The sequence below is a fragment of the Amphiura filiformis genome, chromosome 19 (assembly GCF_039555335.1).
Source record: "Amphiura filiformis chromosome 19, Afil_fr2py, whole genome shotgun sequence".
Lineage (NCBI taxonomy): Eukaryota > Metazoa > Echinodermata > Ophiuroidea > Amphilepidida > Amphiuridae > Amphiura > Amphiura filiformis.
Window position 1 is genome coordinate 15,985,600 of NC_092646.1, and position 22,465 is coordinate 16,008,064.

The 22,465-nt window shown below is 36.4% G+C and overlaps 1 protein-coding gene across 1 annotated transcript in view; it reads right to left on the minus strand.

Moving 5' to 3' along the window:
- Nucleotides 1-22,465, minus strand: part of LOC140140980 (uncharacterized) — a 33,304-nt gene that overhangs the window by 5,504 nt on the left and 5,335 nt on the right. Inside the window, exons 2-7 of the mRNA XM_072162753.1 lie at nucleotides 15,121-15,679; nucleotides 11,104-11,283; nucleotides 8,914-9,199; nucleotides 6,536-6,589; nucleotides 1,745-1,798; nucleotides 952-1,017 (exon numbers count right to left, since the gene is read on the minus strand). Coding sequence (XP_072018854.1) covers nucleotides 952-1,017; nucleotides 1,745-1,798; nucleotides 6,536-6,589; nucleotides 8,914-9,199; nucleotides 11,104-11,283; nucleotides 15,121-15,639 — 1,159 coding nt within the window. The 5' untranslated portion in view covers nucleotides 15,640-15,679. The remainder of the gene's footprint in view (nucleotides 1-951; nucleotides 1,018-1,744; nucleotides 1,799-6,535; nucleotides 6,590-8,913; nucleotides 9,200-11,103; nucleotides 11,284-15,120; nucleotides 15,680-22,465) is intronic.

Here is a 22,465-nt window from a genome sequence, read left to right on the forward strand (position 1 = left end):
AGGGGCATTTCGTGATCCACAGCCTCATCCCCCCCACTTTTCTCAAAAAAAGTTGAGATTTTTATATCACTGGAAACCTCTGGCTACATAATGTTTATGTACAAAATATTTCTTGCAGATTAATTCGTTTTGCAAAGAAATCGTGAAATTTGAATTTCCTTCTGGTGCACCACAACAAAATTACAACGCATTGTCTATGGAGCAGTGTAATACACATAATCATGCATAACTCGCAAACGCAAAATCGGAACCAACTGAAATTTTGGGAATAGGCTTTTTTCGTGGATATGTACTGAAAAATGTCATAAAAAGAGGATTCTAGGATCACAAAATCATCCTTTAATAGATCTCATACTTTAAATTGAGTAATTACAAATGTTTTTGACCAATATCTTTTATGTCTGATTAGTTGAATGACTTTTGTAAGGTAACAAGTAAAGAAATAATCTGGATTTCTAGAAATACACACACTTTTCATACCTTTAATTAAAGAATGCCGCTTTCGTTCTTGAATACATTAAGGGACATTTTCTGCTTTTGTGGGGATGGCCTATTCTACAATCCATGGTTTAACATTTGGATTTTATCATGTACTGTGGGTTCTGCAGTCTATATATGATTTAACATGAAATAACAAGTGAATGAAAGTGGCAACAACAGAGCCAGTTTTTGACAAAACATCAATTATGAAAATTATTGGATCTGATAATTCTTCATCACCACTCACAACTGGAAAATATTGTTGTGACGGGTGTGTTATTTTGTGTGAATACTGTTGGTCCAGGCTCATTCTGATCCTTAACCATCTAAATTATATAGCTACAATTCAAATAAAAGATATAAATACAATCGCAATGCCAGCAGGGGTCTTGGAAGTAAATGAAAATTTGATGTATGTGATATGCCAAAATGATTTTATCTCAAATATATATCACTCAACCTGTCTGTTACCTTGTAAATGTACATCTGTAATCTTCTCTTGCTTATCTATCAATCTTTCAGGCAACTGCTCCAATTCTGTATTATATAATATGATATGATTTTATTAGCACAAAATATAGGCTGAATTACATTGTACAAAAGAGAAATAAGCAAAGAAAAAAATAAGGTGATGCATGACAGTGGATCAAACATGTTACTTAGATTGTAGACCCCTTGTCTCTGTTCATAACTCCTCGCCCCTCCTCCTGATCTAATCTTGCTTTCCTATCACTATTTTGCTCTCTAAGATTTTTGACTCCCCTATTGAAAATATGATTAGCCCTGGCTACATGGCCACTAACAGCAGAGTTCTTGAAATGGCTCTCAGATTCTGTTCTTTTTGCCCACTTGCATTTTTGTTTATTCGCTTTTTCCGCCTCCCTTTTGTGCTCATCTAATCGTGTGCTGAAAGTTCTTTTTGTTTCTTCAACATATGTTAACTCGCAACTACCACAAGGGACTTCTTAAACACAGTTCCAGGTTTTTACTGGATCTTGTTTATCAACAAAAAAAATAATTCCATTTTACACCATTTTGGCTGGTAATAAATTAATTTTTTGTGTTAAATGAGCCAAAAAGAAAATGCCCATTGCAATCTTGGTTAATTTTCTTATGCGCTGGCTAGGCAAGTTATCCTACCGGGCCCAATTTTAATTTTTAATCCCAGCCTGTTGCAGTCTGTACCATTTGCATTCCTGGCTATGTCATTGCTGATAGTTTCAGTTTCTGTTAAGTTCAAATTATGCATTATCATATTACCTACCACTTGTAAGCTCCTGGTGTCTTTTTTTTGCACTTTCTTCTGTATGGCTGATATCTATATGATAAGGAAATAAGTAAACATTCTTGCATTATTTATACATACATTTATACATACATGCATACACATAAATACAAGGCATTTATAGGGCGCTATTTCATAAAGACCACAGTGCCAAGATGGAAAACAAAGCATTTGAAAGGCAAAATAAAACAGCAAACTGAAACAAAGACACCAGATTATTGTGGGAACAGGAAGGATTTGAGACCTTTTTTGAAACTTGGCAGAGAGACAGCAGTACAGAGTTCAGATGGAAGTGAGTTCCAGAGTGCAGGTGCGGTGAGAGAAAAACTCTTGTCAAAAGCTGATTGCAGGCCTTTAGGGTTGCATTTTGGTACAGAGAGACGTGTAGTGTCTGTTGCAGAACGCAAACCGGGACAAGTTTGGTTGTGCAATGAAATTGATTCAATGAGATAATTTGGTCCATGTCCATGCAGACATTTGAATGCATAAAGCATGATCTTATATAAAATTCTCTGCTTCAAAGGGAACCAGTGAAGTTCTTGCAAATACTGGCTGGCATGGTCATACTTAGAAGCAGAGAAAATTAATTTTGCACTCCAGTTCTGTAAGCATTGTAATTTCATGATGTATGTTGCATTAGTTCCTGCTATTAAATATATAGTACATTCCCATAGTCTACATGTGACAGCACAAGAGATTGAACAACATGGTTGCATGTTTCATTATCAAGAAAGCGACAGACCCGAGTAATATTGCATAAGTGATACGTGATGTTCTTTGACAATGAAGTTATCTGCGGCAACATACTCATAACATCATCAAAGATAACGCCCGGGTTTCTGACACTAGTGGAGGGGTGGACAATGTCATCTCCAATGTGAAGGCATATATCAGGTGAAGTGATGATATAACCAAGAATTCTGTTTTGTCATTGTTTAATTTCAAGAAATTAAATCCCGGAATTAAATGTCATTCATGTTCTGATTTCTTTTATACAAGATGTTATTGATGACAAAGCGGTTTCAATTGAACAGAACAGTGGTTAAACTCAGAAGTAGGTAATGTTCAGTTTACAGAATAGTGGTTGAACTCAGAAGTAGGTAATGTTCAGTTTACAGAATAGTGGTTGAACTCAGAAGTAGGTAATGTTCAGTTTACAGAATAGTGGTTAAACTCAGAAGTAGGTAATGTTCAGTTTACAGAATAGTGGTTAAACTCAGAAGTAGGTAATGTTCAGTTTACAGAATAGTGGTTGAACTCAGAAGTAGGTAATGTTCAGTTTACAGAATAGTGGTTAAACTCAGAAGTAGGTAATGTTCAGTTTACAGAATAGTGGTTAAACTCAGAAGTAGGTAATGTTCAGTTTACAGAATAGTGGTTGAACTCAGAAGTAGGTAATGTTCAGTTTACAGAATAGTGGTTAAACTCAGAAGTAGGTAATGTTCAGTTTACAGAATAGTGGTTGAACTCAGAAGTAGGTAATGTTCAGTTTACAGAATAGTGGTTGAACTCAGAAGTAGGTAAAGTTCAGTTTACAGAATAGTGGTTGAACTCAGAAGTAGGTAATGTTCAGTTTACAGAATAGTGGTTGAACTCAGAAGTAGGTAATGTTCAGTTTACAGAATAGTGGTTGAACTCAGAAGTAGGTAAAGTTCAGTTTACAGAATAGTGGTTGAACTCAGAAGTAGGTAATGTTCAGTTTACAGAATAGTGGTTGAACTCAGAAGTAGGTAATGTTCAGTTTACAGAATAGTGGTTAAACTCAGAAGTAGGTAATGTTCAGTTTACAGAATAGTGGTTGAACTCAGAAGTAGGTAATGTTCAGTTTACAGAATAGTGGTTGAACTCAGAAGTAGGTAATGTTCAGTTTACAGAATAGTGGTTGAACTCAGAAGTAGATAAAGTTCAGTTTACAGAATAGTGGTTGAACTCAGAAGTAGGTAATGTTCAGTTTACAGAATAGTGGTTGAACTCAGAAGTAGGTAAAGTTCAGTTTACAGAATAGTGGTTGAACTCAGAAGTAGGTAATGTTCAGTTTACAGAATAGTGGTTGAACTCAGAAGTAGGTAATGTTCAGTTTACAGAATAGTGGTTGAACTCAGAAGTAGGTAATGTTCAGTTTACAGAATAGTGGTTGAACTCAGAAGTAGGTAAAGTTCAGTTTACAGAATAGTGGTTGAACTCAGAAGTAGGTAAAGTTCAGTTTACAGAATAGTGGTTGAACTCAGAAGTAGGTAATGTTCAGTTTACAGAATAGTGGTTGAACTCAGAAGTAGGTAATGTTCAGTTTACAGAATAGTGGTTAAACTCAGAAGTAGGTAATGTTCAGTTTACAGAATAGTGGTTGAACTCAGAAGTAGGTAATGTTCAGTTTACAGAATAGTGGTTGAACTCAGAAGTAGGTAATGTTCAGTTTACAGAATAGTGGTTGAACTCAGAAGTAGGTAAAGTTCAGTTTACAGAATAGTGGTTAAACTCAGAAGTAGGTAATGTTCAGTTTACAGAATAGTGGTTGAACTCAGAAGTAGGTAAAGTTCAGTTTACAGAATAGTGGTTAAACTCAGAAGTAGGTAATGTTCAGTTTACAGAATAGTGGTTGAACTCAGAAGTAGGTAATGTTCAGTTTACAGAATAGTGGTTGAACTCAGAAGTAGGTAATGTTCAGTTTACAGAATAGTGGTTGAACTCAGAAGTAGGTAAAGTTCAGTTTACAGAATAGTGGTTGAACTCAGAAGTAGGTAAAGTTCAGTTTACAGAATAGTGGTTGAACTCAGAAGTAGGTAAAGTTCAGTTTACAGAACAGTGGTTGAACTCAGAAGTAGATAAAGTTCAGTTTCTTTTCAGATAATACATACCTAAATACAGCTAAATAAATAATTTGATAAATTTGCAGGCAATCATGTCAATTGTATGCCCTATCGTTAACTGATACATTATTTTCTAAAATAATTCACCTGAATACATTTGAAGTTTCCTTTCATTCTATTTTCAAGCAATATACTGTCGGCACCTAAGTCCTCGTTATTGTTACCAAATTATGGTTGACAAATCACCTCCTGATAAAGCTCAACTGTATTGGGATGAATTGCTTAATGATAATAGTAATGAGGAGGCTATGGATTGGGAGTGGGAAAATATTCACTCTCGTAATTTTTCTTGTACCATTGAGACACAATTAAGAGCATTTTATTTCAAAGTTTTTCATCGGACTATTGCCCTTAATAAGTTCCTTCATAAAATTGGGAGAAAGGATTCACCTCTATGTTCCTTATGTGATAAATATCCTGAGACCATTTTACATATATTTTGTGATTGTGAAAAAGTAAATCCCATTTGGCAGGCTCTTCAAAATTTTATTAATATGAAACTGCATTCTGACTACAATTTCAACCAGATTGATGTAATGTTTGGTGTACCTGATGAACCCTTTTTGACATTCTTATTTTTATGCTACAAATTTTTCATTTACAAATGTAAATTCCAAAATGTCTCTCCCTCATTTAGTGGTCTTAAATCCTTTATCATTATCAAACGTAAGATTGAGTATCAAATTGCTCTGAAAAAAGGGAAACTATCTCAACACTTCCGTAAATGGAGTGTTGATTTTGATTTCACTTTTTGGTTGTAAATGTACTGTTTATAAATCACCTTTTACATGCTCTTCCTGTACATGTAAATTTAAGTATGCCCACTTTTGTGGTGGCAGGTAAATCTTGTATGTTTGCATGGTTCAATCTGATATGTTTGGTCACAGAAAAAAAAAAGTTTCCTTTCATTCATTTATTATCACAGAATTCACTCATGATGAGAAACAATTTAAAAAGTATGCATGTATTTTACTAGTAGGCGTGTTTAGGTAAGTGTACACCTCTGACTTTGCACTATTTAAAACCTTGAACAACAAGTCTTTGTATTCTGGTAAATTTGAAAGAATTGTTGGTTCAGATGATTAGAGACTGACCGATCAGATCGGGAGCTTCCTAATCGGGCCGATTATTAGCTTATCGGTAGTGATCTGCATCGGCCGATTTTTCCTTCATCCGCCGATGTAATGCACCGATCACCCAATATCATGAAAGTAATTGTTGAAGCTTAACAAGTATTCATTTATTGGTATATTTCTTTCTTTAAATCAAGCGAAATTTAGCAAAAGAACAAGCTTTGTAGGCGATAAACATATATAAAATCATACCGTGATTCAGGCACGCAGCTGAGATAATCAGGTAATTTCCGCATGCATACTTCGGTTTACACACATGCGCCAGTGTCAGATTGGAGAGAGCTACGGGCCGCGTGCAAAACTCAACACTTCCGGGTTACACATGTGCGTGTCAGCTACGGGCCGCGTGCAAAACTCAACACTTCCGGGATACACACGAGCGTGTCAGCTACGGGCCGTGTGCAAAACTCAATACTGACTTGAGCGTAAACACAATATTAAAATGCGGCGATCGAATGATTCGACGGACTCGGATATCAGGGGAAAAGGTAAATTGAACTTAGAATAATCATGGTCAAATTAAGTATTGTAAATGAGCATGCGAGTGTAGTTTTGTGCTCAGAGCATACATAATTATGGTAATACTTTGCGTACAAGTACCCTTTCAACATACAGGTGAAATTTACTCATGGCGATGGCAGCCATTGTTTACAATTGGGGAATTGGTAATCGGTGATCGAATCGGCAGATCAAAGAGGGAATTGATCGGCCAATCGGCCGATTCAGATAGGGACCTGATCGGTCAGACACTAAACTACAGATGATCCTACCTTCTTGAAGCTCTTCATGTCTTTGTTTTGCAGTTTGTTCTGTACTAGTTGAGGCTAAATGTAACAAAAAAAAATCCATTTGGAATGTTAAAGAATATATATTTTTACTCAATGGTCTCAAAACTATGGTTAAAATCACTAAGAGGAATACAAATATGAAGTTTTTTAACCTTTGGTTTGTATCTATATGTTGATACTGTATCAACTCTCTTTACTCTATTTTGACTCAAGTTGTTTGACTCATCCAGAATTAAATAAACCATATTGCATTATTATGCATAACCACTCAAGCACTGTCTGGGAGACTTTAGAGACACTTGAAAATATGTCCGGGGAAAGTAGTGCAATATCGTAGAATTTCATCTGCAAATATATATGGCTTTAAATGAGGGTTTCTTGATGAAAGAGATATGAAAGGCAGACACCATCCACAAAAATATTATTTGGAGTTTGAGCAACTATGTACTGATACAGTACAAACTGTATATGCAAGGCCAATTAATCTATTGTAATGTTTTTGTGCAGGTTGTCTGCCTGTTGTCTCTTTCGTCAAAAAACCCCTCTCATTTGCTTGTAGATGGAATTCTATGGTATTAATGTAGCTACATGGATCAGATTTCAACAGGGATACACACATACGGTCTCTATGCACAAAACAAGTTGGACTTGGTCTAAATATTGGCCCTGTGGAGAAGGAACGTTTTGGTATTTACATACCTTATTCTGAATATTATTCTAGATCCTGTAAAGGGCACTATACACATGTACATATCGTTATGAACACGGCAGAGTGCCGAATACACAAAATTGCTGTTCTGAGTAAACGGCGTTTGAAAATCTTGGTACCATTCCATTGGTTTATTTAGAACACTTGTGAGCACTCATTTGAAATTATATTATAGAAGTGAATGTACACGAAATACTTGCATTACTTGCATGTTCTGAAGCAATCGATATGTCCCTCAAAACACGTTTTTAACAGCTATTCAGCTTTATGCTGTATCCAAAATGTCTCGACCACTGCAATGCGCATCGAGGTCGAATATGCATTCAACTAGGTGTAAACCATAGCACGCATTCTTGATTTTGGGCTTTTGTAGAAATTACTGGTTGTCCTAAGGCTATGTAGACTTAACTTAAGTTATAAATAGTCATCCCTGTAATATATTTAACAAAAACTCGAGGATTTTAAAGCAGAAATAACAATATTGGCCTATATTTTGCGTATGATTTTCCAATTTCATGGGGGTGCTCACATTATTAAACCACAGCAATATTATGTGGGGAATGTTTGTACTTATTTTGGTATCACTGGATAGAAGTTACCTACAGCTATACGTTGGTATCAAATATATCAGTATATAGGACATATAATATAGAAAATTCGGGCTCAACATGATTTGTACAGCTAAGTATACGATTCGTCTCTCTGGCAAATTCATTTATCGCACTTAAGCGCGATTCGTCCAAATCAAAATTTCAATAACTACGTCGGTGAGTAAGATTTACCGTTAATTTTTGGTGGAAATAAAAGATAACCTGAAACATAATCATAAGCATATAAAAACTCAATTTGCTCAAAATGCTTGATTACGTTACTCTGCCGAATGCATAATGATATGTATATAGGTGACTGCATTAAGTTTTGGACTCTGCTAGGGGTAAACGAGGAAATGAAAAGAATAAAGGAATCCTCCATGGTCATACTTATCTTCTCAATTTGATTTTGTTCATGATAACCATAATCATATAACTAGAAATCATACTTCTAATACATTGATTGTTCCAAAATTTAAATCAAATTCAGGTCAGCGTACTTTTCACGTCAGGGCAGCCTATGCATGGAATTCTTTGCCACCGACAGTAAGAGCGCAGATGGAAAATATGACTTTAGGCCAATTTCAGTCAAAAATTAAAGAAATTTAGGCCTGTCTTTATCTACATTTTGTTCATTTGCTTGCTTATTTTTTGTATAAATATAATTATTGTATTTCTGTATTTTGAATCATGGTATTTATAATTTTCTTGTATTTGATGATACCATTATACTTATTTGTAATACTAATATATTATGTATGCTATTTTTGTAAATATTGTGTATCGTAATATATTTTGTTGCAATAACATGTATACAATGAGGGCCTGCTTGAAAAGCAGTGCTTGTCACTGAAGCAGTATTACCCTCAATAAAGAAAGAATAAATAATAATAATAATAATAGACCAGGTCTAACTTGTTTTGTGCATATGAGGTTTTCAAGTCTGAAATTATATGATATAAGACATTCATTACAAAACTTAAAAAGTTCACTTTAAAGCTTTATCATAATAAAAAAAAGTCAGTGAAAGTTAGCAACTCATTCTAACATGTTTAATTTACCTTTGTCAATATGACTGGTAAGTTTGTCTGTCTGCTGCCTTGCTTGGTCTTGCAGTGTGATAGTCTGTTGGTTTGTCTGTCCCGTGATGATATCTTGAAGTGTTATGGTTTGTGCTTCTGTGCAATCTGTCATAGTGTCCTGTAGTACCTTTCGCTCTTTTTGCATGAACTCTTTGAGTTCATCCTCAGAATCTTTGACAATTTGCTGCATCCATTGTTTCATTTCTGCTGTCAAGGGTCTTGTTGCTCTTTGTTCCATTTCTGGTGTAACAGGCAGGGTCTGTATCTGTAATTACATATAAGGGTTAAAGAATGTTATCACAATCCAACAAAAATTTACAGTTTATTAGTAGCAGGTAAACATGGAGCCCGGGGGGGTCACTCCCATTGTGGCCTGTACACCATCCGCGATAATCAACTTTTGAAAAGCACCCTAAACGAGGATTTAACCCTTGGCTAAAACGACACCCTAAACAGGGATTTCATTCCTAACATCAAATTTCATACCCTAAATTTAATTTTCACGTATTTAGAAATTGCAATTTTGCTACCCTTTTTTCAAATTTTTCATGTTTTTGACACCCTAAACGCGATACTTGCGTATCGTGCCTACCCACCAAAAACGACCCTTTTACGCGTTTTTATTATCGCGGATGGTGTACAGGCCACAATGGGAGTGACCCCGGGACATGGAGAGTGGTGGTGGTGGACTAGTCTACGGTTTGGGAAAAGTGCATCATCTGTATAAGCATACATGTACTATGTTTAAAATTAACATAACAATATCACAGAAAACTATTTATGCTACCATTATACAGTGTGCATTTGGGCACCAAGCGGGGGCATTGCTGGGATTTTTGTCGGGGAAAGTTCATATTAGAGGGCTCAGGAGGGGGTCTAATATAGTTCTAAAAACCAACAAAAAGAAGGCGTCACAAAATGTAAAAGTAACAAGGTGATTCTCAAACCATGAGTACTAGTCTTGCCTGCTTCTGTGCAAGGTTCGCAGGTGGAAAAAAACACGGTTTTAACCGCTTGGCAAAAACAGTTTTTGCCATTTTTTGCCGGCAAAAACTAAAAAAGTGATTTAAAGTTCAGATTTTTGATCTCAAAATGAATTATTAAATTAAAAAATTATTTTCCACAGTGTAACAAGGCCAGATTTTGTAATTACAAATAACATTAAAGGCATGCATTTTCATTGCTCACTTAGTGCATTTAACTGAAATCTGGCATATCAAATTCAAAACTTTTTCATTTTAAGGACTTGATGAGACAAAAAATATGTTGAATGATTCATTAAAAGTTGTATGTTTACTGTTTATGAGCTTTCTGTGTACTTGTTAACATTTGAGTGACTATACATAAGTTTTTGCCATTTTGCGGTTTAAACCAGGCAAAAACTGGCAAAAACAGGTTTTTACCAGTTATTGCCACTTTGTCGGCAAAAACCGAACCCTGCTTTTGTGACTGCATGCTTTCATGATTACTTCTGGTAACAGAAGTAAGACTAGGAATCCCTAGTAGGGATGGCGGTCACAACAACCTTTACACATGTGCAGGAGTGTGAATTTCAAATGGAGTTACCTGGATGGGTGACTCCATTCGGAATAGCCTAACATAAAGATGGTTATCAAATATATTATAATCCTTTCATCTGTCCTTAGCAGAACAGGCAAAAGTTTGGAACATTTCAATGAGACCCCAGGGGGGGGTACTCAAGTTTGGTTTTGGTAGGGGTGTGCTGCTGAGGATTTGAAAGTGGACCCATCAATATACAAATTTTTCAAGAAATTTGAACCCAAAAATTTTTTGGGATATTTCAAAATATTTAGTTAGATTGAGGCAAAATTGGGCTATTTTCCGAAAAAAATTCAGAAAATTTTGGAAAAAGGACCCACCAATATACCAAAGTTGGCTTAAAAAGGGGTCAATGATATACAAAAGGCCCTGTTTGCGCCACATCCCGGACCCCATATGGTCATTTGTACTGAGTACCCAGCCCCGGAATGAGACCAGCATGGCTTAACTTATGCTAAACTAAAAATATCGTAATTATGGCATTTCTGTCGGGCTAGTAACTTTTATGAGTCACCTGCCGTACAGCGACTGGCTAGTGGCCAAAAAAGTTTGAGTACATGTACACACCCCTGAATTCATGTCAACTAAATGATAAAATATAACACTTACGTTTTGTAGGTGATCTCGGACATCATCAGCCTGTGTTGTTGAGAAGTAAGTCGGATGTATATTCTCAAGAAGATCTACCAGATTGAAGATGTCATCAAAGAATTCATTTCTTGTTGATAAGCTCACCTGCAGATTATCTTGAATTCTCTTATGGCAGAGATTGTTTCGTACTTGATACACCTATTTCAAAGGAAGATCAATACAATAAGTCACACAAGAAGATCAATTACCACAATACACTTAGATTAATAAACACACAGATTGGAATTTTCCATGCCTGCCCTCTAAGCGAACTCGAATTCAGCTGATGCCGGTACAGCGTTCAGACCTGGCGACATCGTTCATCTCACGCGCGAAGTTTTGTTTGTGTGCTCGCGCTATTTGGGCTATTTTTTAATTTGCTCACGCGATACCGGACTTGGCGTCTTGTCCTGAGTGTCTTTACCTTTTTAGCATATCCAGGTGGCTTCTTTTAGCCATTTAGTGGTCTTGTCAGCTTCTCTGTCAATAACTTTTGAGTCCTTTGTATGACTGGTAGAGACAACATCATGACTGGTGATAGCAGACTTGTGAACCCTTATGAAAAAACAACGATCAAATCATGATCGTAACGATCAAATTCTTGATCGTTACGATCAAAAAATGGTCGCGGCGACCAACATTTTGATCGTCAACGATCGTACGACCATAATAGGACTGATAGAGAATGGTCGTAGAAATGATCGTAACAAAGGTGTTGATCGTATTTTTGGTTGTAATCCAAATATTGATTGTAAATTTGATCGTTTTTGAATCCAAATATGTTTGATCGTAATTATTGCTTTGATTGTGAATACAGTTGATCGTATTTTTGGTTGTAATCAAAATGTTGGTCGTTTTTTTTTATCGCTTTTTCATTCCAACTATATTTGATCATATATTATGATCACAATTTTGATGGTTGTAATTTTACGATCATTCAAGATGGTCGCAATCATGATACTTATATGATCTGAGAATTACTATCAAAAATTCAAATTCATCATTTGAAAATTACAATCACAAAATTTTCATAAGATGTTAGGAACACCTATAAATCTCAATCAAAATCATGAAAATGACCAGATATTATATTTAGATGAAATTTTCCTTTTTTTAGCCATTTTATTTCATAATCAATTTATTTCCACAGTAAAAATTGCTTTTACAATAAAATTGACTGCAAAAGTTTAAATGCAGAGATATGAAATACCACGCAGAACATAATTCCTGAAATGTTTGCTGATGCCACTTTGGCCACATGTTCTGCATGAATTCGTCATGCACCCTTAGCGTTACATCGTTATATGTTATTACGACATGTGCACATGTTTTATAGTCTCTACATTTACATTACAATTGTGTAAAATAAACATTGAAAACATGCAGATATCATGCAACTACTTCAAGTTAATTGAGCTTTTAAGCTGAGATATTCATGTATAGCAGTAAAACATAGTACTAGTAGAATATAAGGTACTGCATATTGTAATATCAATATGTTATGACTAAGTATGATGATGAGACTGAGTATATACCATACATACCAGCCCGGGATAACAGCAGATTGTCTTTTAAAACAACTATAGTTTGATATTCAAACTTATTATAGCCTTCAGCTTCATGCAGCTACAATTAAGAAATAAATGTCCTCAAATAATCATTGCATATTATCTTATACAGCACAGCATTTCAGCACTCACTTGTTGATGTTGCATTGTTTTATCAGCATTAGCTTAGTGACAGCTAGTAGCCCATGACCTTTTGTGGTTCATTTCCATTTAATTATTTATGACTCATTTTTCAAAAAGAAATTACAAAATAAAAGTGATTAATAATTTTATTATCATATTTGCATAAATATTTGTTATTTTTTTCTCCAAAAATACAACCAAATAATATTTTGAAATAAAAAAATTCTCAAGGGTCAAAGCCCGTAGCCCCCATACAGCCAATCACAATTCACATGGCCAAAGGTCATATTATATTCAAAAAATTGGATGCATGCAATCATGGCAGTTGCAGAGATCACAAATAATATGATATATCTTTTGATTTTAAAAATAGTTCATGAGAAAGAAAGTGAGAAACATGATCTCTGCCTGTAAATAAGGACCATCCAGCCAGCGCAGGTAGTATAGTGAAATGAGATGGACATGAATGATGAAATGAGTGTAGCATGTTACATGTACATGTAGTTGTAGGTAAGCTTATTAAAGGGCATATACATGTATTTTTATGGAATTGAATGGTCATGATCAGATGATGGTTGGCAATCCTTTCTTTGCATGCACCTGGCCTGGATCAGGAAATTATTCTCTTCCATTGTCTTCTGCAACTACTCACACATCATGATTCGAGAATCGAGAACTTTTTACTTGAATAATAACAGTTGAGTTATAATCAGTTATATTACATGTAACTCATGCAGTTTAGTTATATTAATTTTTATAGGCTTATACTGGCTTTGTTTTTAAAGATTAATTTAGGCCTAAGTGAATATCTTGTCCAGCATTATACCATTCATAACTGTTGATGCTTTTCTTGGACTTATGAAAATAATTCAGGGTTAAATGGTGCATGCATGGTTTGTACGTACTAGTGAGTCATTTTTGGTCGCAGCAGCGGGAAATTTTACGATCATTAAAATATTGATCGCGATAGAAGCAATCAAATGCAGCGTTCAGAAATAGCAATCGTAATAATGCGGTCGTTTTAATGATCGCATTACACAAAATTACGATCATTATTTGCGATCAAAAAAACGATCAAAAGTTGGTTGCATTTATGGTCGCGTATTCGCGATCAAAATTACGATCATTAATAACGGTCAAAATAATGATCGCTGGGGTACCAAATGTGATCAAAATTACGATGATAAATACAATCAAATTTTGGTCGTAATTATGGTCGCAATTTTGGTCGTAATTATGGTCGTAATTATGGTTGTAATTATGATCGCATCAACATGGTCGTTCTTTTCATAGGGGAATGTCTGTGATAGGTGATTTGCGACTGACACAATGTGTATGGCTCAGTTTCAAATTTCTCCACCTCTTTTTGGTGTTATTTGAAACGAAAGCATTTGTACTTTTATTTATTTAAAGGAGTATTTCGTGATCCTAGCATCCTTTTTTATGACATTTTTCAGTACATATCCACGAAAAAAGCATATTCCCAAAATTTCAGTTGATTCCGATATTATGCGTTTGCGAGTTATGCATGATTATGTGTATTACACTGCTCCATAGACAATACGTTGTAATTTCAATTCAAATTTCACGATATCTTTGCTAAACGAATTAATCTGCAAGAAATATTTTGTACATAAACATTATGTAGCCAGAGGTTTCCAGTGATATAAAAATCTCAACTTTTTTGAGAAAAGTGGGGGATGAGGCTGTGGATCACGAAATGCCCTTTTAATATATTATGCTATTGCTGATCCCAACCCAGACCACAAGAAAGAACTGGTCTGTTTCAATTCGATGAGAACTCACCCCGACCTGGCCCATTGATTTATTCTCAGGCCCGCAAATTTTGAACATTTCTTAATCCAATCCCGATGGTCTGGGTATTGCAGATTTTTGTGTTGTCCCAGTGCCGTACTATTACGCTGACTTTCGTATTCGGCGAGGAGGACGATTTCGACCTCCTGGTTTGTTTACAAACAGAGAGGTAGACAAAGGACCGTTCCGCTTGTCCAAACACTCGAGTATCAGAAGGATGGTCCACAATAGCGTGATTCACGTAACATGAATAGGGATTAAAAAGCTGTCACGTAGAACCATGTGCTTCTATTGTCCAAGATTTCATACGGAAACAGTTCAGACCCAGAACAGGATCATGTCAGAAATTAATATTTTGTTCTGGGTCTGATTATTCGGACTAGTGTTGTCCCACAGGGCAATATCTGGCATACATATGCAATGTATAATTACCATCAAATTACAAAAAAAATTATTCCCTCATTTCACTTCAAAAGAAATTTAGTCCTACCTTCTGTATAACGTCATGATTTGCTGGATTGTTGAGATGACATTCTCCAAATTTCGTCATAATCTTCAAGATGGAAGCTGGATCAAAGTCTCTCAAACAAGTTGGACTCTGTCCTGGTGGAAGACTAACAGCAAAGGCTTTGGCTAACTCAACATAATCAGTGAAGAGTTTTGATGGGTTGATGTTTCTCCAGCTTGGATAACCGTTGGACCAAAATAAAGACTCTATTGCATGGCACCATTGGATACAATTCTGACAAGGTGGAGGATGTACAGGGCAGTGATGAGGTTGCCTTCGACGTTTGTTGTCAGTTATTCTGGCAGGACAGTGGGTTGGATGTAAGCAAGGTTGGAGAGTAACTTGGCGATTGAAACTGTGGAGGAAGATCTGTTTTGTGGCATGCCAATCTCTGATGACATTCTCTGCACATGGTAGAACTGCTTGATCACATACTATCTGGATGGCTTCATGACATTGGATATAGAAATGAAATTCATCAAGATCCCTTGATGTTGCCATGGTGATGATGAAACTCCAAGAAATTTATACTATAAGATTTCTGAATGATAAATAAATAGATAAATAAAAGAATAAAAAGATGAAATAAATAATCTACAGCAAATTGCAATGTATAAACAAGGGAAGTGTTTTCTGAAAAATCCTGCAAAATCAGCCTATTCTGGGCACAATTCAGTCACTAAATCCTCATCCCCTGTGCACTCTCTGAGCATGTTGGCTTCTTGATTATGCCTCTGTATACTTACATCACATGGATATATAGGAATTTATGCCTTCTATGTCTGGCTTAATAGAGCATGGTGAATCTTTGTGTCAGCTAAATGCCCAAACTGGAGATGCAGACATCTGGAATTTTTTTTTTTCATTCACTAGAAGATGAAATGCAGGATTGAACCCAAATCACAAGTGTAAATGTGCAGAAACTTTGTTGGAATGTTGCCTGGACATCCTGCTTTATTTCCATTCAATTGTTGTAATTGCTTTATGTTGACGTGGAAAATATGTGATATGATTTAAATCAATCATGAATTCTTAAACACTTGAGAACGTTCCTGCAATCTTATTGGTTCTTACCCAGCTTTACCCGTGTGATATGACACAATATCACACACTCAGCGCGATGTATCGTCCAGCGCGATCACGCGTGCTAAGCTATTTGGACCAATCGGAGGCACACAGCAACGACAGGACTGACCGATTTTAACCCTAGGTAAATTCCTTGCCAAATGTAGGATTTAATTTGATTAAAATTTGTATGATATTTTTATTTGAATTGAAGTGTTTAAGAATGAGAATAAAGGTATTGTTTTTAGCCGCTGTCGTGCATCTATCGTCTCATATCCACAGGCGACATCATTATTTTTGGCGTAAAATAATGATGTCACCCGTGTTATATGAGATGATAGATGCACGACAGCGGCTAAAAACAATACCTTTATTCTCTAAATATTAATCTAGACAATTTATGGAATCGATGCATTCAACCACATTTATCATCAGCAAATTTATAACCTTTATAGTACTGTAACGGATTTCCCTCTATAAATAGCGTGTTTTTCCATTATTTTGCAAGCCAAATAATCACGTGTTTTATGGCTACATCAAGGTATTTCTGTTGTGTACAACCACTGCTCGTGTCACGGTACTTAGTTGTTTTGTAAAGTTCTCCATTGTGTTCAGCGCGTATGGCAACATTAATCAGGAAGCGGCATCGCCTTTGTGAAGATTCAGCAATCGAGCGCGCTGATTGGTTGAAAGTCAGCTGATCCAAACTTTGGCGTGGGTTTGACGTGGGCGATTTGAGAAACTTGTCAGACCCAGAGACCGACCGACTGAGTGCAGACCGTATGACGTGATGGATAGGGGAGTAAAAGACGACCAAAATGAAGACATTTCGACAAATGGACAGATATATTTACCTTTGTGTGCTTTTCTGAAAGAAAGACAAGAGTTTAGAAGAGATGGATATTACTGGCAATATTTTCGTGTGGAATTGGAAAAGACCATGTAAAATTGACAGCAGCGAATGGACGATACAAAATTACCAAGTTGACGAGTTTTAATTGTGACGACATTCACTTCGTAGTATGAGAAAGATTCACATTTGCCCTTTATATTTGAGTGGATATTATCGCCTGGATTGGAGTTATACCTTCAATGGAGTTTTGGGCAGCTCATCACGTACGCAATGGACATGGTATTTACTATTTTAACGACGATTCAAGTGATTTAGCGTAGACGTAATTTTCTTGCATCGCAATGGACATTTCGCAATTAAAAAGCTGGCCAGCAAAATGTCGGATTTTAATTACTTTAAAAGTGCACTTTTCGCGACAACGACAGACAAGCAAGATCGACAGGCTGACGGCATAATGGACATTGTGTGTATATTTTAATGTGAGTTGATGATTTTGATGATATGCATATTTAAATGTAAACAAACAAAAACAAGTGCTTCTTATGGGGGGATGAGTAAAACAAATGTTTGCCAAATTGGGATGTGTTTTGTGCAATGTTTTGGGTTGTATTTGTTTTGGACATTGTTTTGATGAGTAAAAATATCTGAAATTGGGTCAGAGTTCAAGTTTAGGTCATTGTTTGACAGGGATTGGGACAAAACCTTGTGGAAAGTAAATTGGGTTAAAATATTATGTTTTGCAGAAGAAGCAGCACAGATGATTGCAAATTGAAATGACATTTTGTGTACAGAAAGTCAAACTTTGTGTAAATAAATATTTGAAGCTATTTTATCATGTTGATTGACATTTTGTAGCAAAAGTATGAATGCGCCAAAAGTGTCATAATTACGATTTGTGCACTTTATGTAAAAAGTAGGCCAGGTTAAAATAATGTGTGACTTTAAATAACATGTAGTTGCATAATTTACCAGATTTGTGTATGCTGATTGCGTAATCATATTTTTGGTTTCAAGGCTAAATGCTCTGTGTATATTAAAGTATGTTGTGCACCATTTGATTCAAGATTTGCATAATCTATCAGTGATATGTGATGGTGTCATATTTTAGGCCTTCCCTTACCTTAAATGGTTGTGGTGGAGACTCTTGTGCTTCTGGGTCTCTCTTGCTTTAATTAGTTGGAAAGTACAGTAAAATTGTCAACTTCAGGTCTTCTTGCTTTCACTAGCCGGTAGTTACCTTTAAGCCCAGTAAAGCACCCCTTAATATCCAATTGTATTTCTGTGTGCATTTTGTGAATGAAAGTCCTCGGTTTATGTAAAATGCTCAATTTGTGAAATGTATAGTAAGCTGTTTTTATCAAGATGTGTATTTCTAAACAAAGTATGGCAAGCCATTGTTGACAAAATTAGCATTGAAATGATGATTGTTGTGTGACAAAAATATAACCTTTGTAATGTGATTAGTGACACAGCCATTGTTGAAACCTTGTATTTGTGTGTGTTGAAATCTGTCAAGTTGAGTATTGGATAAAATTACACGGGATTTGTGTACCAACTCAAAAACGTGTGTTGATGAGTAAACAGGTTGTATTTCATTAAAGGCACGCAGAAAACAGAAGAAACCCGAAGTAGAGATACTAGTAACACTGACGGGGGGCTACGGCGTATTACTGCTATACCGGAAGTTTCACTGACTTCTATTTGGGGCTATGCAGACTCCTCGTGCACTTTGAAGTCTGTGGTGGCCATAATGTGTCATTGTGTGAAAAGCTTGTTTTTATATAAAAGATTGTCTTTCAAGTGGAAATCTGCGCAGTGGTGCAGAATGTGTTGATGTGGCTCCCAGCATCAGCTCCCGAAGGTTGTGCGCAACATAGATTTCCATGAGGACATTCGTACTGTGTATTCAGTGTGTAGGCGTGAAATGGTTTCAAAAATAATGCTCGCAGTGTGCATTCATATGTCATTTTTGTGAAATAATTGTAAAATGTAATATTAATGTTGGCAATTGCACTTTTGTGGTTTATGCATTTAGGAGTTGCAGATTAGGCGAGCTGTGAGAGAGGCTTTGTGAGAGTTTAGGGACGCGAAGCTTTGAGGCGCTTAAATTGCAAGTTAACATTTGTGTACAATGTTAGAGTCGTGTAGTGTTCAGGATTGTGTGAGATAAAAATAGTTGGAGAATTGGCGAGAAACCAGCCTTCGCTACTTTTATTTTTCCCTAAAAGGAGGGGTGGCGCCGCTCCAAAAATTGTGGCAAATCCGCTCGGCCATCAAACAAAAATAGGGTCAGCCAGCACCCCCGTTCCTTTTACAGTACCAAAATGGTAGACAGAAAGATGTTTGGAAGTTCCAAGTGGTATACCGTATTGTTTGTAATAAACGCCCCGGGGGCGTTGCATTTTTCCAAAAGGGGGGCGTTTATTGGAAGTGAATTGTCAGTGAAAAAAGCTTAAAAATCGGGTTCAATTTTCCCGATGGTGCTCCTGTTAAAAGGAGGGATTTACGACCATACAAGATGGTGACGCCCACTGAAAATTACAATTTTGTGGGAAATACAACAAAATTACACCTGTAAGGCTGTAAAGTGCATGGAATTAGTGAAATTTTACCATAATTAGGCAATGAAATGGATGGGAGTTGAGTCAAAATAGGTTTTTTCCATGCAATTTAGCGATCGTGACTGACATGACTGATGCAAGTTTTAAGCTTACCTACACGATATGGCATGGAAATGTTTGCATTTTTGTCAATTTTTACAGAAAAATTGGAGGGGGGCGTTTATTAGAGGGGGAGCGTTTATTACAAACAATACGGTATGTGAGATTGTTAAAAGATAGAGTGCAACCATGAATAAGAAACAAATTAATGCCTGACACTATGCATAGAAAACTACAGATGTAGCTCATCTGGCAAGGCATTCCCCTCCCCCAATATTTTTCTTGCCCTTCAGCTTTTAGGCAAAACTCCCAAAATCACATTAATTTCCACTTTTTTGCTGCAATTTTGGGCAAAAATGGTCAATTTTGCAGCCCCTGAAATTCACTTTGCCCCCCGCCAAAAAAAAATCCTGGCATACCACCGATAGATAGATAGGTTGGACATCCCGCCTATTATTTCAGGCGCACCCCTGATGACAGGGTAACAAAGACAATTAAAGTTAATACATATGAGTTCACAAAGCAGTCAATATCATAAAAGATAACATGCAAAATCTACAATCTGGTGTTTGCTGCAGCTGATTTGAAACCATCATTGCCTCATCTGGCTTTGCATATTTTATAACCTTTACATAGGTGAGGCCACTGAACTCCGCGGAGCTTATAGTTTAACCAAAACTTTGCTTCAAGTTGCAGTCAGGAATTTGTTTAAGTATTTTATTTTTGTTTCTTTCTTTCCTGGGTTTCTAGTTTTAAATTAGTTATCACCATGTAAACTATGGCGAGGGCGAGATGGCCGAGTGGTTAAGGCGCTATGCTGCCGGGCGGAAGATACGATCGACGAGGGTTCGAGCCTTGGGCTTACCTTAGGTGAAAATTCTCTTCCCTCCCAAAAAGTTCCTATATGGTCAGGAATCCTTCAATTCAGTTCAGAAATTTAATTGAAGAACTTCTTCTCGCCCCATACACTGCTTATCACGTGCAGATATAGGTAGTGTATGTGCTTCGTCCGTGGTTCGGAAGTCACGTAAAGCCGTTGGTCCCGTGTACAGGAGGGCTCTCGATCATCCCTGTGCACGTAAAAAGTGTCAAAGCTATTCGGAAAGAGTAGGGATCACCCCGGTTCTGGTATCTGTACCCCTTCCCCTAGGTTCCAGGGCAGTAGTAGTTGTGTGTACAGTGATGGTAATAGATTAGTTGTGTTTGTGAAATGGTGATATAGATTATACGTGTTAAAATCGAAATTCGAAAATTACACTACCGTTGCAGTGACGCGTGAATTGTCAAATTTACACTGCCGTTGCAGTGGTGCGCCTGAAAAAAATAGGTGGGATTTCCTTGAATTATTATTATTATTATGGCTCAAAATTCGGACCGCTCAAGCTCGCCATTAAGTTTACAGACTTCTATATTTTAAACTTTGTTGATGTTTTAGTGATCCCCGATTTCCGATCGATTATTTTAGCTGTGTCACATGTGCTTGTCCTGAGACAACATAAGTGCCTTCAAAGAAAGTTGTAAATTGTTTTCCAGCGCTTAGAAGGAGGTCAGGTTTGTAATACAACCCTAAACCTAACCCTAAAACTAACCCTAAAGGCCCATTCAGTGATTTGCTCATCCAGATGATGGTAAAAATCATCAAAATTCAGATTTTGGTACCTTTGTCATTGTCATAGATGTGCTAACATAGCCTGTGAGGCTGGTTCAGCTGAAAGCCGTGTATTTAAGACAAAATAAGGCATTTTACACGAATCTGTAATTTAGATACTGACAGTACCGGTTAGTTACATGTATTTGAATGGGGCTTCAACTTCGTCCAGTACTGCTGTTTTTTTTTTTGCCAAATTTTTCATTTCAAAAATACCAAATGACAATTTGAATAACTTATACTTCACTTTTTGTAATTTATAAACAATTTTTTTATACCTGCGCTGGGATCACTGAATGGGTCTTTTAAACCCTAATCTGAAATCTCCTTCTAAGCGCAGTAATACACTTATACAGTATTTACTGTACTACAGGGTGTCCCAGAATGATCTATACCGGAAAAGATGGAATGTTTTAGGTATGAAGGGCATGTTGAATGGTCATATTGTTTTGCATTTTAAGTTCTACATATATTTAGCTTTCTCAGATTTTTTAGATTTTAAAAATTGGACGTTTCTAGTAGAAGTTGTGAAAGATTGCGTAAAAATGGCGAATTCTAAGTTTTGACAACGCAACCTATTTTGAAAATCTGTAACATTACTAACCGTTCAGCACAAAGTTATTTGGAAAAAGTTATGCAGGTATTTTAGTTGTGCCCTATTCATATTTCCACTAAATAGCCGATATCTATCTATTATTTATGACGTTACGAAGCATTCATTATATGGAATTAAGGATTTGTGGCCTAATCCCATTCTTTGGCGGTAGTTTTAAATATAGTTATTGTGGTGTGAGGTCCATGTCATTTGAAATGCTTGCAGAGATCGAACTGGTTGTGGTACAGAAAAGAGAAAAGACAGGTACAGAAAAGAGAAAAGACAGCTCCTCAATTTACTGTACAGCAGCGTGGATTTCTTTCAAAAACTTACTGGCAAACCGGCAGCTATGTTGAGACGCAAAGAAGATTCATTAGACGATAGTGTATAACGTAAAGAAGTTTGACGAGCACGGAACTGTCAGGAATCAGCAGAGTGAAGCTTCAGGTGCTCGTAAGACTGTAAGAACTAGAGCGAACATTGCAGCTGTCCTGCAAGCTTTAAGG